Source organism: Melitaea cinxia, chromosome 23, assembly GCF_905220565.1.
Source record: "Melitaea cinxia chromosome 23, ilMelCinx1.1, whole genome shotgun sequence".
NCBI lineage: Eukaryota > Metazoa > Arthropoda > Insecta > Lepidoptera > Nymphalidae > Melitaea > Melitaea cinxia.
Genome location: NC_059416.1, coordinates 2,660,769 through 2,679,146, shown reverse-complemented (window position 1 = coordinate 2,679,146; position 18,378 = coordinate 2,660,769). Strand labels below are relative to the sequence as shown.

Genomic DNA, 18,378 nt, shown 5'->3' with positions numbered 1-18,378 from the left:
ATAAAATCTTCGAAATCAAATTTTAGTGAAGTGAACTACTAGGCTCGATTTATAAGTAACCCATCCTGTATTATTTCCTTATATGTGAATATCTTCATAGCCATCCTATCGAGCACACATCGACTATTGACAATTGTAATTATTTAAAAAAAAAACTATCTTTCATTTATTTATAACTGATCAATAATCACGTAAATACTACCTATATTTTACAAAAAAGAATTTTCAATCCAATGGCAATGCGTCATTATGACGTTTCATATACGATAGGCGAATTGATGTTTAACATAGGAGTTACTTTCGAGATTTGTACAACCATCACTATCAAGTATATGAAAACATAATATCCTCGATTTTCTCCAACACGTTGCATATACTGGACGCGTATAATTTAACATCGTCTGATTTCTGTATCTTCAGACTAGCACAATATGATTTTTTATACATTTCTGTCATTTTTGCGTAATCTTTATTAGACTGCGATTTGCAGTACTGTATAATACTTTTTAATATGAAATGCAGTCTATTCTCAAAGAGATTAAGGAGGCTGTGGTCGCTTGTCATTGTTTTTTCTTCCTCGTCTTCTAGTTTCGGCTTTTCCTTGACCTCGTCAGGTTCCCTTTCTTTTAATACTTCTATTATCGATTCACACTGCTTCAATAACTCTAGCGCGTTCTGGAGATACTTTAGTTTTAAGTTTGGCGTCACTGTAACAAAAGGAGATATGTATATCAGACATTAAAATTAAATAATTATGTACTTTATAATATGTCTAATTCTACTAATATTAAAAATGTGAAAGTTTCTGAGGATGAATGTGTGTTTGTTATGAACCAAATGTAGCAACACTAAACTATTATATTATCTATGACAGTTAGTATAGTTTACGAAATGGTTTTATCTATGAGCTGTCATTCGTCACCTTTTGAATTTAAAATTTGCATCGTTTTTGCGGTCTCCGTATAAAAGTTACGCTTTTGTTTGTACTTGTTCGTTCTCGCGAAAAATTATCGCCTTTGTTGATCGAACCATCCTTTGTTGTTTGAAGTAATTTAATTGTTAATAGCAAATTGTATTCCTTGTATTCCTTGTTGAATTATTGTGAAAAACGTGAGTGAACTACGCCGAACAACGGCCATTTTGATTGCTGGTTCCTGCTTCAGCCCGCCACTTCAGTTAAGTATAATTGATTAGCATTAGACGTAATGATTGGCCAATTATAGTTTGATGTTAATTAAGTTATACCTGGCGAGGCTTCACCGAACAGTATTCAGTGAAACTAAGGTAGGATTTTTATTTAAGACATTGAGTGTTAGCTCTGCGTACTGCAGACAATTGTTCGTCCCGTTCGTACCTGAGATCACGCTTCCACTACTTTTCAATATGCTCCAGGTCGGACGTAACAAGTTTTGGTAGCAGAGCGTGGTTAACTTATTGTTGCTCAGTTTATTATATTGAATGAATAAGTTAGGACACAATTTGTTTAATTCTTTCTTTATTAAAATATTATATTTAGATACTTAAGGTCTAATATTTGGATTTGAGTTAATAACAGCTGTTGTCTTATGCTTTATTAAAGGTTAATTTCTTATAAATACTCTTGTTTGTTAGTATAAGATTAGAAATAGCTGTTTAAATGGGTATTTATCAGTAAATTCATTAATTTGTTGAGTAAATTGTGTTATTGCTTTGAATCTAGTTTGTTGAAATATTAGATTAAAAAACTTAGTTTTAATTTTTTCTTGTATTATTACTGAAGTTATTTAAGATTTCTCACTCATTTGATTCACGTTCAACGTCGATTTGGATTCGCCTCGCACTTGGACGAAACGGCTGGTTCTGTCGACTGTCGCGAGAACGTTTGATCCCAATGGTTGGATATGCCCAGTCATATTCTGGGCCAAATGCTTCCTGCAGAGACTTTGGACTGCAGGTCTTGGATGGGACGAGCCACTCCGCGAAGCTATTTTGAAGGACTGGCTCCTGTTTGCTTCCTCATTGCCTGCTATCAATATGATATCGTTGCCCCGTGCTATGCTTCCACCAGGGAAGCATACAGCGTCCCTTCATGGGTTTTCGGACGCTTCGGAACGTGGGTACGCAGCAGCCGTATATTTGCGCACCGTGACCATGGATGGTCAAGTGAAGGTGTCATTGGTCATGGCGAAGAGCAAGGTCGCGCCTCTTCGAACTACCTTGACAATTCCCAAGCTAGAGTTGTCAGGGGCGGCCCTTCTTGCTCGCCTCTTGAATCACGTCATGTCCACCTTGTGCCCGTCAGTTAACATTGAGACAGTCTATGCATGGACTGACAGTCAAATTGTCCTATGTTGGCTGAAGACGTCAGTCCACACCTTAGAGGTGTTTGTTGCAAATCGGGTCTCTCAGATCCAGAAATCGGAAACCCCGTTAATCTGGAGGCATGTGCCTGGCGAAGTCAACCCTGCTGATTGCGCATCACGGGGATGTATGGCCCCCTTTTTGGTTGAGCACTCCCTGTGGTGGGGACCTGAGTGGTTGACCAGGTCAGAATCTAATTGGCCGCGAACACCGGCCTTGGATACTGTCACATTGCCTGGGTTGCGAACCCTTGCGATTGAACGGCGGGACCATCCGTTCGACCCAGATTTCCTAATGAATCGCTACAGCTCATTAGACAAATTACTGGGGGTCACCGCTTGGATCAAGCGCTTCACCAGAAATTGTAGACACCCACAGAACAAATGTTTGGAGGCGTTCTTATCGCCACAAGAGCTCCAGGATGCTCTTCTTCATTGGGTTCGTTCTGTGCAAGAAGAGAACTTTGAAAATGAGATTGATATTTTGAGAAAAGGCAAATGTAAGCTGTCTGGAGCCATTTGCAAACTGAACCCCTTTTTGGACAGTGCGGGTCTTTTGCGAGTCGGAGGGCGTCTAAGGAACGCAAACCTCCCGTATGGAGCTCGTCATCCCCTCCTGTTGCCCAAAAGTGGCCACTTAGTGAGTTTGTTGGTGACTGATCGTCACATCAAGAACTCCCACGCCGGCTGTAATGCCTTATTGGCCATTTTACAACGAGAATTTTGGATTTTATCGGCCCGAAGGACGATCCGTAGTGTGGTCTTTCGCTGCATGTCTTGTTATAGACTCAAGGCCTCTACCATGCAGCCTATCATGGGTGACCTGCCGTCGGATCGGGTCACAGAGACAAGGCCCTTTGCTGGAGTTGGGACGGACTTTGCAGGTCCCTTTTCGGTTAAGACCTCGACCCTCAGGAACAGTAAGACGGTCAAGTCCTACCTGTGCGTCTTTGTTTGCCTGTCCACCAAGGCGGTACACTTAGAACTAGTCTCAGCCCTCTCGACAGAGGCCTTTGTTGCGACGTTAGATAGATTCGTGTCACGACGAGGACTACCGTCCTTGATTCGGTCGGATTGCGGCACCAACTTCAAAGGCACAAATAACTATTTAAAAGAGATATATGAATTTTTGGCGTCTAATGAGACTGAGATTGCGTCTAGACTAGCTAGTCGCAGAATAACTTGGAAGTTCAGTCCCGCGTCATGCCCCCACTGGGGAGGAATTTTTGAAAGTGTTGTAAAGGTTGCCAAAACACATTTGCGACGAGTAATTGGCGAGTCCGTATTAACATTTGAGGAGCTCGCAACTGTGTTTTGCAAAATTGAAGCCATGTTGAATTCACGCCCGTTGTGCCCGATCTCTTCAGACCCTAACGATTTGGAAGCCCTCACACCGGGCCATTTTTTGATTGGACGGCCGCTGAACGCCCTGCCGGAATACCCCTATGTTGATGTGAAACTCAATCGTCTCTCGCGGTTTGAATTGATCCAACAACTCACTCAGAGCTTTTGGAAACGTTGGAATTTGGAATATTTGCATATTCTCCAGCAGCGCGTTAAGTGGACTGACAAGACTGATCCACCGCATGTTGGTGACCTCGTTCTGGTTAAGGACGCTAACTCACCGCCACTGTGTTGGCGCAGAGGGCGCATTCTTAACCTCGTCTTTGGAGCAGATGGAGTGCCCCGTTTTGCTGAGGTTCGGGTGGACGGTTCTGTTCTGAAGAGAGCGGTATCAACCTTGTCACGACTGCCAATTGATTAGCGGCCAGGTAGTCCTGGCCGAGGCGGGTAGATGTTATGAACCAAATGTAGCAACACTAAACTATTATATTATCTATGACAGTTAGTATAGTTTACGAAATGGTTTTATCTATGAGCTGTCATTCGTCACCTTTTGAATTTAAAATTTGCATCGTTTTTGCGGTCTCCGTATAAAAGTTACGCTTTTGTTTGTACTTGTTCGTTCTCGCGAAAAATTATCGCCTTTGTTGATCGAACCATCCTTTGTTGTTTGAAGTAATTTAATTGTTAATAGCAAATTGTATTCCTTGTATTCCTTGTTGAATTATTGTGAAAAACGTGAGTGAACTACGCCGAACAACGGCCATTTTGATTGCTGGTTCCTGCTTCAGCCCGCCACTTCAGTTAAGTATAATTGATTAGCATTAGACGTAATGATTGGCCAATTATAGTTTGATGTTAATTAAGTTATACCTGGCGAGGCTTCACCGAACAGTATTCAGTGAAACTAAGGTAGGATTTTTATTTAAGACATTGAGTGTTAGCTCTGCGTACTGCAGACAATTGTTCGTCCCGTTCGTACCTGAGATCACGCTTCCACTACTTTTCAATATGCTCCAGGTCGGACGTAACAGTGTTTGTTAATCTTTCGCGCAAAAGCTACTGAACTGATTATAATAAATCTTGGTACGCAATTAGCCGGAGAACCAGAATAACAGAGAATAATTTAAGTCCCGACATTCCCACGCCATTGGTAATTAGATTACCAAGTAGACTATATTTTAATGATGGAAAACGGAATAGCCAAAATGTTCTAATCAAAGCGAACGAAGCCGAGAGTGGATAGCTAGTACATATATAAATATAAACTTCCCTTTTTCCCTTTCATACAAATCAAGTTTTATTATTGAATTTAGAAATATTTCTGTTCAATCGACAAACTAAATCTATGATATAAATTTGACCAGCAACACAGTCTCCTCTATTCATGAAGAGTCCTGTAATAAAATAATTGTCTAAAATTCATCAAGCCGTTTAGCCAACTGAGTACCAAGATCGATACGAGTTCCATACATAACATTTATACATCCTGCAATAACATAACTCCTTCGAGATTGAGGATTAATAGTAATTAATAAAAAACTATAAACTTATTTACAATGTTGTATCCACCTTAATAGGTAATGCGATTTTTATAAGAAGTTAATAAGAAAAAATTTGTAATCTGTATGAAGTAATTAACCCTTGTAAAACATTAATACATTAAATCAGATATACGAAATGTATGTTCTATCAAATCACGTAATGCAAATGATAGTATAAGATGTTTAAATTAAATATTTACTTGAACTGAGAACCTAATAATAGCCTAGATGATAGCAATGTAAGTTTAATCTTCACAATACAAAGATGACGTATGAACGTGACGCTTTGCCAACTCATCAGAAATAACTTGTCTACAGTTAACGCCAACATATTTTAATTAAATAAAATTTATTTTTTCATATTAATCATTATTGTGACACACCTGGGTGATTCGTTACCACACAATCTATTTATATTGAAATGATAAACTAAATAAAACGATATACTCTTTAGCTCGAAGGACCAAAAAGATATGGATAATTTGTTTTTTTTTTATGATATTAACTAACAATTAAGACTACACTGACTTGATTATTAGTTGTTAGTTAGAACGCCTGATAGTCCTCTATTCGAAGCATAGCGAATTACATCAACTAGTTATTTTAACGTAATTTTAACTTCACCAATTCATAACATGTTGTTAACCTAAACCAAAGTCTAAAGTCTAAACCAAATATGTTTTGACAAAAACGAAATCAAGTAGCGCGAGCATTGTTTTTGTTTCCATTTCGTAACCCACAAACTATATACCTATCATTTTAGTGATAATGGATTATTGCATTACTTATAGTAGGGGAGACCTATCGGGGATTTTTGGCAGTGACTCGAGCGCGTCAGCATGAAATAATCGAAGCAGCCTTTGACCTTGCAAAGTACTCGAACCATACTTGAACCATTTATATAGTGTCGGATGTTTAGGGCAGTCGATCGGATTAGTAAAAAAAATCAATTGTTAGAAAAATCGAGCGCGTCAGATTATTATGCTAAAGTCTAAACAGAAACTTCATCTTGATGTTTTCATCGTACTAACCCAGAATCTAACAATTATGTGGCAAAAAAATCCTTAATCTGACGGTTTAAAAAAAGACTATCCCTTAGTACGATCATACCCACAACGCAATCCGGCAGATTATTATATTCATTTACTGATTAAAACTTTATTGCACACAAAAAAAGAAGTTACAATTTAGAATCATTATATAGAAAAACAAACAAGTATGCAAAGGCGGCCTTATCACCTATAACGATCTCTTCCAGGCAACCTTTAATGAAAGTAGTATAGGAAAAATGTATCGGTAAGAGTAATTAGTGTCGGTAGTAATATTTTGCTGTTGTCAGAAACACGTAGAACGCATGTACTTGTAAAGCTATAAGATCCTCATGCAGCTCGGCACGCTCGTAGTGTGTATCACGTGTCACGTGTCATGTGTCGCGTGTCATGTGTCACTGTCGCGCACTGACCGGCCGCGTGCACCTCGAGCGCCGCGACGTGCTCGAGGCGCACGGTGAGGAACATGGCGGCGTCCTCGAGCACCGCGAACTGCAGCTCGGCGCGCTCGTAGTGTGTAACACGTGTCACGTGTCATGTGTCGCGTGTCATGTGTCATGTGTCATGTGTCACTGTCACGCACTGACCGGCCGCGTGCACCTCGAGCGCCGCGACGTGCTCGAGGCGCACGGTGAGGAACATGGCGGCGTCCTCGAGCACCGCGAACTGCAGCTCGGCGCGCTCGTAGTGTGTAACACGTGTCACGTGTCATGTGTCGCGTGTCATGTGTCATGTGTCATGTGTCACTGTCGCGCACTGACCGGCCGCGTGCACCTCGAGCGCCGCGACGTGCTCGAGGCGCACGGTGAGGAACATGGCGGCGTCCTCGAGCACCGCGAACTGCAGCTCGGCGCGCTCGTAGTAGCTGCACGTTGTCTTGAGGAGGTTCCGTCGTCGCACACCGTCCTCGTTTGTCGTTCTGCAATCAAACATATTATACAATACATAATTATTATAATCAATATATGTTTTATTTGCAGGATAATTTGTTAGTTTTGCGAGCAACTTTTCTATATCTATAAATGTTTAATGGTTGTTTCAAGACGATTTGACTCTGTTTGATTTTATTTAGAAATCTCATGTCATTCTCAATATTGTAAAACAAACTAAATATTTAAGTTTTGCATCTAGAATTGAGACGGGAACCGTACCCACAACCATGTGCGGCCTCGGCTGCTCACTGAGAGTCTAGGGCCAATAATAACTATTAATTCAAAAATGTAGAGCCACCAACCACAGGACCAACGGGATAATACTAGTAGCTACGTATTATTATTATTTTTTGCAATCACACAAGCATTTCACCTGTATTGTGAGTGGTACAGCGACCCCAAGCGATGGTAGATCATAGCCGTTCTAAACTGGTACAAGTACTGCCTCGGTCCAGGAGTTGTGGGGCAATATTTCAGAGCGTACTTAAGTGCTTCCGCAACTTCATTTACTTCCTGTAACAATAGAGGAGTTCATGTATATAAGGTGTTCTTACGATTGGGAGTCCTGTAGGTGTTATAAATGACGTCCCACGTCAAACAAAACTTTACTTGGTCTTAATATACTATAGCTAATCGGACAAGGTAGTTCTAATTAAACCGTCCCTTCATTGTAAATTATAGACGTGCTTACTCGCTCATTGGATATATTAAGATAGAGTAAAATTTAAAGAAGGGCTAAGATTTTTTTTCATTTATAACGATTCAGGTTGTTACATCCCACTGCTCGATATCCACGTTTTTCTCCACGTAGGAGATTCATTTAAAAATGATAGTTTAATTAAAATACATTCCATGTTCCTACGTTCAGATAACGGTTCGTCTTGCTTACGACGAAATTAAAGTTATATCATGTCTTTTTCGAAATTGCTTATGCACGAACGGTTTTCGGCATATTGGCACTGTAGCGATCGAGGTAGGGTACTCACGTTAGAGTGCTCGCAGGGGCAGTCCTGCATGAGCGTGGCGCGCGTGTAGAGGTGGCACGACAGCTCCCACACAGTACGATGTATGGAGCACAGGCAGGGAGGTACTCACGTTGGAGTGCTCGCAGGGGCGGTCCTGCATGAGCGTGGCGCGCGTGTAGAGGTGGCACGACAGCTCCCACACAGTACGATGTATGGAGCACAGGCAGGGAGGTACTCACGTTGGAGTGCTCGCAGGGGCGGTCCTGCATGAGCGTGGCGCGCGTGTAGAGGTGGCACGACAGCTCCCACACAGTACGATGTATGGAGCACAGGCAGGGAGGTACTCACGTTGGAGTGCTCGCAGGGGCGGTCCTGCATGAGCGTGGCGCGCGTGTAGAGGTGGCACGACAGCTCCCACACAGTACGATGTATGGAGCACAGGCAGGGAGGTACTCACGTTGGAGTGCTCGCAGGGGCGGTCCTGCATGAGCGTGGCGCGCGTGTAGAGGTGGCACGACAGCTCCCACACAGTACGATGTATGGAGCACAGGCAGGGAGGTACTCACGTTGGAGTGCTCGCAGGGGCGGTCCTGCATGAGCGTGGCGCGCGTGTAGAGGTGGCACGACAGCTCCCACACAGTACGATGTATGGAGCACAGGCAGGGAGGTACTCACGTTGGAGTGCTCGCAGGGGCGGTCCTGCATGAGCGTGGCGCGCGTGTAGAGGTGGCACGACAGCTCCCACACAGTACGATGTATGGAGCACAGGCAGGGAGGTACTCACGTTGGAGTGCTCGCAGGGGCGGTCCTGCATGAGCGTGGCGCGCGTGTAGAGGTGGCACGACAGCTCCCACACAGTACGATGTATGGAGCACAGGCAGGGAGGTACTCACGTTGGAGTGCTCGCAGGGGCGGTCCTGCATGAGCGTGGCGCGCGTGTAGAGGTGGCACGACAGCTCCCACACAGTACGATGTATGGAGCACAGGCAGGGAGGTACTCACGTTGGAGTGCTCGCAGGGGCGGTCCTGCATGAGCGTGGCGCGCGTGTAGAGGTGGCACGACAGCTCCCACACAGTACGATGTATGGAGCACAGGCAGGGAGGTACTCACGTTGGAGTGCTCGCAGGGGCGGTCCTGCATGAGCGTGGCGCGCGTGTAGAGGTGGCACGACAGCTCCCACACAGTACGATGTATGGAGCACAGGCAGGGAGGTACTCACGTTGGAGTGCTCGCAGGGGCGGTCCTGCATGAGCGTGGCGCGCGTGTAGAGGTGGCACGACAGCTCCCACACAGTACGATGTATGGAGCACAGGCAGGGAGGTACTCACGTTGGAGTGCTCGCAGGGGCGGTCCTGCATGAGCGTGGCGCGCGTGTAGAGGTGGCACGACAGCTCCCACACAGTACGATGTATGGAGCACAGGCAGGGAGGTACTCACGTTGGAGTGCTCGCAGGGGCGGTCCTGCATGAGCGTGGCGCGCGTGTAGAGGTGGCACGACAGCTCCCACACAGTACGATGTATGGAGCACAGGCAGGGAGGTACTCACGTTGGAGTGCTCGCAGGGGCGGTCCTGCATGAGCGTGGCGCGCGTGTAGAGGTGGCACGACAGCTCCCACACAGTACGATGTATGGAGCACAGGCAGGGAGGTACTCACGTTGGAGTGCTCGCAGGGGCGGTCCTGCATGAGCGTGGCGCGCGTGTAGAGGTGGCACGACAGCTCCCACACAGTACGATGTATGGAGCACAGGCAGGGAGGTACTCACGTTGGAGTGCTCGCAGGGGCGGTCCTGCATGAGCGTGGCGCGCGTGTAGAGGTGGCACGACAGCTCCCACACAGTACGATGTATGGAGCACAGGCAGGGAGGTACTCACGTTGGAGTGCTCGCAGGGGCGGTCCTGCATGAGCGTGGCGCGCGTGTAGAGGTGGCACGACAGCTCCCACACAGTACGATGTATGGAGCACAGGCAGGGAGGTACTCACGTTGGAGTGCTCGCAGGGGCGGTCCTGCATGAGCGTGGCGCGCGTGTAGAGGTGGCACGACAGCTCCCACACAGTACGATGTATGGAGCACAGGCAGGGAGGTACTCACGTTGGAGTGCTCGCAGGGGCGGTCCTGCATGAGCGTGGCGCGCGTGTAGAGGTGGCACGACAGCTCCCACACAGTACGATGTATGGAGCACAGGCAGGGAGGTACTCACGTTGGAGTGCTCGCAGGGGCGGTCCTGCATGAGCGTGGCGCGCGTGTAGAGGTGGCACGACAGCTCCCACACAGTACGATGTATGGAGCACAGGCAGGGAGGTACTCACGTTGGAGTGCTCGCAGGGGCGGTCCTGCATGAGCGTGGCGCGCGTGTAGAGGTGGCACGACAGCTCCCACACAGTACGATGTATGGAGCACAGGCAGGGAGGTACTCACGTTGGAGTGCTCGCAGGGGCGGTCCTGCATGAGCGTGGCGCGCGTGTAGAGGTGGCACGACAGCTCCCACACAGTACGATGTATGGAGCACAGGCAGGGAGGTACTCACGTTGGAGTGCTCGCAGGGGCGGTCCTGCATGAGCGTGGCGCGCGTGTAGAGGTGGCACGACAGCTCCCACACAGTACGATGTATGGAGCACAGGCAGGGAGGTACTCACGTTGGAGTGCTCGCAGGGGCGGTCCTGCATGAGCGTGGCGCGCGTGTAGAGGTGGCACGACAGCTCCCACACAGTACGATGTATGGAGCACAGGCAGGGAGGTACTCACGTTGGAGTGCTCGCAGGGGCGGTCCTGCATGAGCGTGGCGCGCGTGTAGAGGTGGCACGACAGCTCCCACACAGTACGATGTATGGAGCACAGGCAGGGAGGTACTCACGTTGGAGTGCTCGCAGGGGCGGTCCTGCATGAGCGTGGCGCGCGTGTAGAGGTGGCACGACAGCTCCCACACAGTACGATGTATGGAGCACAGGCAGGGAGGTACTCACGTTGGAGTGCTCGCAGGGGCGGTCCTGCATGAGCGTGGCGCGCGTGTAGAGGTGGCACGACAGCTCCCACACAGTACGATGTATGGAGCACAGGCAGGGAGGTACTCACGTTGGAGTGCTCGCAGGGGCGGTCCTGCATGAGCGTGGCGCGCGTGTAGAGGTGGCACGACAGCTCCCACACAGTACGATGTATGGAGCACAGGCAGGGAGGTACTCACGTTGGAGTGCTCGCAGGGGCGGTCCTGCATGAGCGTGGCGCGCGTGTAGAGGTGGCACGACAGCTCCCACACAGTACGATGTATGGAGCACAGGCAGGGAGGTACTCACGTTGGAGTGCTCGCAGGGGCGGTCCTGCATGAGCGTGGCGCGCGTGTAGAGGTGGCACGACAGCTCCCACACCACCAGCTCCATCACGGACTCCGCTCCGGACGCCTCGCACGGGACCAAGAGGCGGAGCGCTTTCTGATACAGCTCCTCAGCCTCATTGTACAGGGCGCGCTTATGCGAACTACGACAACAAATTTCATTAATAAACATTTCACTCCCAACTTCTTTTAAAAGCATGGAAATTCTATTTCCGAAACTACGTCTAGATTAGTGGTTCTTAACGAGTGCTCCGCGGACCATTGGTGGTCCTTAAAAGCACCCAAATTGGTTTGCGAAAGCGAGTTCCTAAAGTGATGCTCTCTAGGCCATAGTTTAGTACTTTGACTACTTTTAATTAGGAATAACTAAGTACTCCATGATTAGATCCATTGCAAAATATTAATTTTGACAAAGGGCCCTCATCACGACTGCAAAAAGCTAAGAACCGCAGGTCTAGACCATGAAAAACATAAGTATGATCTATTCAAACTTTGGTCTTGAGCCGTGATCGATAACGACAGCAATACAGCGCCAATCTGTATTCAGATATTTCAACTTATATCACTGCCACGCTCATTTTCTTTGTTTTTCAAATTAGAAAAAAACTGAATATGATATCTGCACCGAAAGTGAAGCAGAATTACGGGCACTGTGAGGACACAGCACTTTTGTCACGGAAACATTAGTTACTTATGACCGTTTTGGCCTAAAATATTAAAAATAAATGTTACGAAAACCCAATATTTTGGTGACACTGGTCAGGTTATATGGGATGACTATTGTCATATTTATAAACAGCATCTGGATAATTTGCCGTCTGTCTTTCAATTTGTCGACATTGATTATTTTTGATGATTATCATTTACTTAGAATAGACTGACAGGACACTGGCTTACACGTGTAACACTTTACACGTGTATTATGAAATTATTATAGCTCATCGTGCATGTACCAGTATCAGTTAATTATTATTTTTACTGTTCCAAATGAATAAATTCGGGTTTGGAACTGTTTAACCTTAAGACTGCTTTAAGGCGGGTCGGACTTGGGCTCGGGATGAAATAAGATAATATGATCAAGCTCATGTTCAGCAACCATATCCTTTCCGATCCAATCTATAATCGAAGATGCAGCTTGTCCAGGAGTTTATCTAACTCGGACATACATTGGAAATGAAAAAAAAACCTTTTATAGCTGTTCGAAGTTTATTCCTTTAACATCTGGTGTTTCTCAGGGTTCGATAATAGGCTCCTCAATGTTCGTGTTATTTGTTAATGATAAAAAGGACTGTTTTGAGTTCTGTAATATTTTATGTGCAGACGACTTAAAATATTAATATATTTTAGACAGTTTTAATCTCTGCCTTATATTTCAAGCAAATTTTAAAAATTCTCTGCATACTTTATTAACAACAAACTAAAACTCAGTTAAGCAAAAGTAAATAAATACATCACTTCCGCTCGCTTTCGCTCGCTTCAGCCTGTAATATTGAGAAATATTGCTAGGCTCTTTTCCCCATATAAGAGAACAACTAGAGCTTAATCCACCACGCTGCTCCAATGCAGTTTGCTACTATTCTTACTATGAGTAACAATCACTATCAGGTGTAAATAATAACAACGGCTTAACGTGCTTTCCGAGGTACGGTGGGAAAGATCCACAAGGATAGCACAAACACCCAGATCACGACAAACATCTGTATGGTCAAAAATGGGGATCGAACCCGCAACCGCCAGCGCTACAGCCGCTAACCAGTGTTGTGACCGAAAAAAACTTTCATGAAAATGAAATATGTTGATAACAATATTAGTTATGAATTATACAGGTCGGTCAGTTGACGTCATAAATAAAATTTAGGTTCGGTATGTTGTGGGGTATCCGAATCACCCCCATGTTATGTTACGTGATTTTTTATAGTTTAGGAGTTTTTTTCGACTTTTTGAGAAATTTCGACTTGACCATCTTAAAAAATTTCTAAAAATAAAGTAAAAGATTTTTTAGAGTTTTATTTTTTGCAACTGAATTCGCATAAGTTGTACTTTAAACTATAAAATATCGCGTAACATACATGGGGGTGATTCGGATACACCACAACATACCGGACCTAATTTTTTTTTATGACGTCAACTGACCGGCCACTCTGTATATATATTCTTTGTTACACTTAAAATTTACAGTACAGTTATTTACATACAAATTTAGTTAGCAACGGACACAAATATCAATACAATTTAGTTATTACAACTACAACAAAATTAGTATACAACTAGAATACGTTAAATCCATCAAAGATCTTGGAGTTCTAATGGATTGCAGGCTACATTTTGATATGCATATCGAAAATATTGGAAGTAAAATTCTCGAAATATACAGTTTTCCAATCCATTAATTTAAGCAGCTATTTTCATTATTACTCTATAAATATAAAAACTTTAAATTGATCTCGAATAAGCCTACTAGTAAATACTTAAATAAATACTTACTTGAAACTTCCCTGGTCGCAGTGCGCCTTGAATCTAATATACCTCGCCTTGTTACAGTACAGCAGTGCTAAATTAGGAATATCTTTTACTTTTTCAAATATCTCCATCGCTTCGTCCAAACAATTTGCTGACTTTTGCGACAATTCCTTGAATTCCTTTTGAAGGAGTTTAATTTTGGGGTCATTTTGATCGGGTTCATCGATGTATTTCATGAAGATCTCTGTGTATAGAAAAAAATATATATTTAAACGAATTAAGTTGTGATAGTCGACAAAATAGTCGATCAGTAGCAGATGACAATACAGTAAAATGTGTAACACAACCAGTGGTGCTAACTAGTCATAGTCGCAACAGTAGCGGTGGTGGTAGTGGTGGTAGTGGTGGTGTACTCACGCTGCGCGTCGTTCATGTGGCGCACGGCCAGCTCGTTGCACACGGAGGCGCGGCGCCGCAGCAGCTCGTCGCGGCGGCCGCCCGCCGGTAGTAGCAGAGGTGGTAGTGGTGGTAGTGGTGGTGTACTCACGCTGCGCGTCGTTCATGTGGCGCACGGCCAGCTCGTTGCACACGGAGGCGCGGCGCCGCAGCAGCTCGTCGCGGCGGCCGCCCGCCGGTAGTAGCAGAGGTGGTAGTGGTGGTAGTGGTGGTGTACTCACGCTGCGCGTCGTTCATGTGGCGCACGGCCAGCTCGTTGCACACGGAGGCGCGGCGCCGCAGCAGCTCGTCGCAACAGTAGCAGTGGCGGTAGTGGTGGTAGTGGTGGTGTACTCACGCTGCGCGTCGTTCATGTGGCGCACGGCCAGCTCGTTGCACACGGAGGCGCGGCGCCGCAGCAGCTCGTCGCGGCGGCCGCCCGCCGGTAGTAGCAGAGGTGGTAGTGGTGGTAGTGGTGGTGTACTCACGCTGCGCGTCGTTCATGTGGCGCACGGCCAGCTCGTTGCACACGGAGGCGCGGCGCCGCAGCAGCTCGTCGCGGCGGCCGCCCGCCGGTAGTAGCAGAGGTGGTAGTGGTGGTAGTGGTGGTGTACTCACGCTGCGCGTCGTTCATGTGGCGCACGGCCAGCTCGTTGCACACGGAGGCGCGGCGCCGCAGCAGCTCGTCGCGGCGGCCGCCCGCCGGTAGTAGCAGAGGTGGTAGTGGTGGTAGTGGTGGTGTACTCACGCTGCGCGTCGTTCATGTGGCGCACGGCCAGCTCGTTGCACACGGAGGCGCGGCGCCGCAGCAGCTCGTCGCGGCGGCCGCCCGCCGGTAGTAGCAGAGGTGGTAGTGGTGGTAGTGGTGGTGTACTCACGCTGCGCGTCGTTCATGTGGCGCACGGCCAGCTCGTTGCACACGGAGGCGCGGCGCCGCAGCAGCTCGTCGCAACAGTAGCAGTGGCGGTAGTGGTGGTAGTGGTGGTGTACTCACGCTGCGCGTCGTTCATGTGGCGCACGGCCAGCTCGTTGCACACGGAGGCGCGGCGCCGCAGCAGCTCGTCGCAACAGTAGCAGTGGCGGTAGTGGTGGTAGTGGTGGTGTACTCACGCTGCGCGTCGTTCATGTGGCGCACGGCCAGCTCGTTGCACACGGAGGCGCGGCGCCGCAGCAGCTCGTCGCAACAGTAGCAGTGGCGGTAGTGGTGGTAGTGGTGGTGTACTCACGCTGCGCGTCGTTCATGTGGCGCACGGCCAGCTCGTTGCACACGGAGGCGCGGCGCCGCAGCAGCTCGTCGCAATAGTAGCAGTGGCGGTAGTGGTGGTAGTGGTGGTGTACTCACGCTGCGCGTCGTTCATGTGGCGCACGGCCAGCTCGTTGCACACGGAGGCGCGGCGCCGCAGCAGCTCGTCGCAACAGTAGCAGTGGCGGTAGTGGTGGTAGTGGTGGTGTACTCACGCTGCGCGTCGTTCATGTGGCGCACGGCCAGCTCGTTGCACACGGAGGCGCGGCGCCGCAGCAGCTCGTCGCAACAGTAGCAGTGGCGGTAGTGGTGGTAGTGGTGGTGTACTCACGCTGCGCGTCGTTCATGTGGCGCACGGCCAGCTCGTTGCACACGGAGGCGCGGCGCCGCAGCAGCTCGTCGCAACAGTAGCAGTGGCGGTAGTGGTGGTAGTGGTGGTGTACTCACGCTGCGCGTCGTTCATGTGGCGCACGGCCAGCTCGTTGCACACGGAGGCGCGGCGCCGCAGCAGCTCGTCGCAACAGTAGCAGTGGCGGTAGTGGTGGTAGTGGTGGTGTACTCACGCTGCGCGTCGTTCATGTGGCGCACGGCCAGCTCGTTGCACACGGAGGCGCGGCGCCGCAGCAGCTCGTCGCAACAGTAGCAGTGGCGGTAGTGGTGGTAGTGGTGGTGTACTCACGCTGCGCGTCGTTCATGTGGCGCACGGCCAGCTCGTTGCACACGGAGGCGCGGCGCCGCAGCAGCTCGTCGCAACAGTAGCAGTGGCGGTAGTGGTGGTAGTGGTGGTGTACTCACGCTGCGCGTCGTTCATGTGGCGCACGGCCAGCTCGTTGCACACGGAGGCGCGGCGCCGCAGCAGCTCGTCGCAACAGTAGCAGTGGCGGTAGTGGTGGTAGTGGTGGTGTACTCACGCTGCGCGTCGTTCATGTGGCGCACGGCCAGCTCGTTGCACACGGAGGCGCGGCGCCGCAGCAGCTCGTCGCAACAGTAGCAGTGGCGGTAGTGGTGGTAGTGGTGGTGTACTCACGCTGCGCGTCGTTCATGTGGCGCACGGCCAGCTCGTTGCACACGGAGGCGCGGCGCCGCAGCAGCTCGTCGCAACAGTAGCAGTGGCGGTAGTGGTGGTAGTGGTGGTGTACTCACGCTGCGCGTCGTTCATGTGGCGCACGGCCAGCTCGTTGCACACGGAGGCGCGGCGCCGCAGCAGCTCGTCGCAACAGTAGCAGTGGCGGTAGTGGTGGTAGTGGTGGTGTACTCACGCTGCGCGTCGTTCATGTGGCGCACGGCCAGCTCGTTGCACACGGAGGCGCGGCGCCGCAGCAGCTCGTCGCAACAGTAGCAGTGGCGGTAGTGGTGGTAGTGGTGGTGTACTCACGCTGCGCGTCGTTCATGTGGCGCACGGCCAGCTCGTTGCACACGGAGGCGCGGCGCCGCAGCAGCTCGTCGCGGCGCTGCGCCGCGCCCCCGGGCCCGTCCCGAGACGCGGCGGCCGCGCGCCGGTAGTAGCAGCACGCGACCAGCATGGCGTCTATCTCGCTCGCGGGCAGCCTTATGTCTGTTGAGAGTTCGAGGCAGTTGGACACGAGGTGCGAACGACAGTAGGCGAGGTAGTGGTGGTGGTGCCATCTTAAGCTCGAAGTTTTTAAAGTTAAAGCCGATTTCGTCCTAACACGAAAGGTTTCTATACCATCGCGAAATATGTGGTATGGGGTGTTTTGTTGCTATTTTGATTCCATATTACAGCACATTTCAACAAATACAGATGTAACTTTGGCGCGAACTAAAGCGACGAAGGATAGCAACACACCTTAATGACTATAACAGAGACCAAACGAGAGCCAAACAAAAGTTAAGATTGTGTTCAAGGTTTTAGAACTTGGCCCTGGACACTACCAATGAATACAAAGTACACAGTTCAACCGAGAAGATAACATTCCCAAATAGAAGTAATCCAACCCCAACTGAAAACCTTATTCTGGTACCATACCACTTTCGGGAAATCTTGCAGTATTATCTAATTCACACGCACACACGCACACACGCACACACGCACACACACGCCCACACGCCCACGCGCCCACGCGCCCACACGCCCACACGCCCACGCGCCCACACGCCCACACGCCCACACACACACACACATACACAGTTCAGCCTATCACAGTCCACTGCCGGACATAGGCCTTCATAAGTTCACGCCAAATATGGCGCGAACTCATCTGTTTTGCCCATAGTCACCACGCTGGGCAGGCGAGTCGGTGACCGCAGGGCTGGCTTTGTTGCACCGATGACGCCGTTGAAATGTGCTGTTGTTAGCATTTATGCCTTTAGTTGCTGGAATGCCTCCTCAGGCAAACGTGATGTCTATAGATTCCTAATGGTAGATAGGCGAACTCAAATAAGTCACAAGGAGTAACTAGTTTTCACCCAAGCGACACTAACCTAGGAAGGCTATTTTGGAGGATTATGCCTAGCAATAAACGATCATAAATTAACAACTAGCACTCTTATTAGAATACCTAATGTCTGCCAACAACGATTCAAAATATATTGTAAAGTGGTGCCCTGAGAGAGGAATGAAACCCGAGACTGCTAAATAGATAGTGACTATATTTGCAATAGATCATACTACATTAAATAACTACAGAATTAGGTCACATAGTATATAATGGTTAATAAGTATGTATAGTTAACATAATCTATTTATTACATCTCAATATAGTCAAAATAGACGGACC

The 18,378-nt window shown here is 48.3% G+C and overlaps 1 protein-coding gene across 1 annotated transcript in view; it reads right to left on the bottom strand.

Annotated features, from left to right (window-relative positions):
* Positions 1–152: 152 nt before the first annotated feature.
* Positions 153–18,378, bottom strand: part of LOC123665294 (erythroid differentiation-related factor 1) — a 32,681-nt gene continuing 14,455 nt past the window's right edge. The window contains exons 11-16 of the mRNA XM_045599615.1: positions 17,016–17,195; positions 13,987–14,206; positions 11,465–11,645; positions 7,582–7,721; positions 7,038–7,195; positions 153–707 (exon numbers count right to left, since the gene is read on the bottom strand). Coding sequence (XP_045455571.1) covers positions 325–707; positions 7,038–7,195; positions 7,582–7,721; positions 11,465–11,645; positions 13,987–14,206; positions 17,016–17,195 — 1,262 coding nt within the window. The 3' untranslated portion in view covers positions 153–324. The remainder of the gene's footprint in view (positions 708–7,037; positions 7,196–7,581; positions 7,722–11,464; positions 11,646–13,986; positions 14,207–17,015; positions 17,196–18,378) is intronic.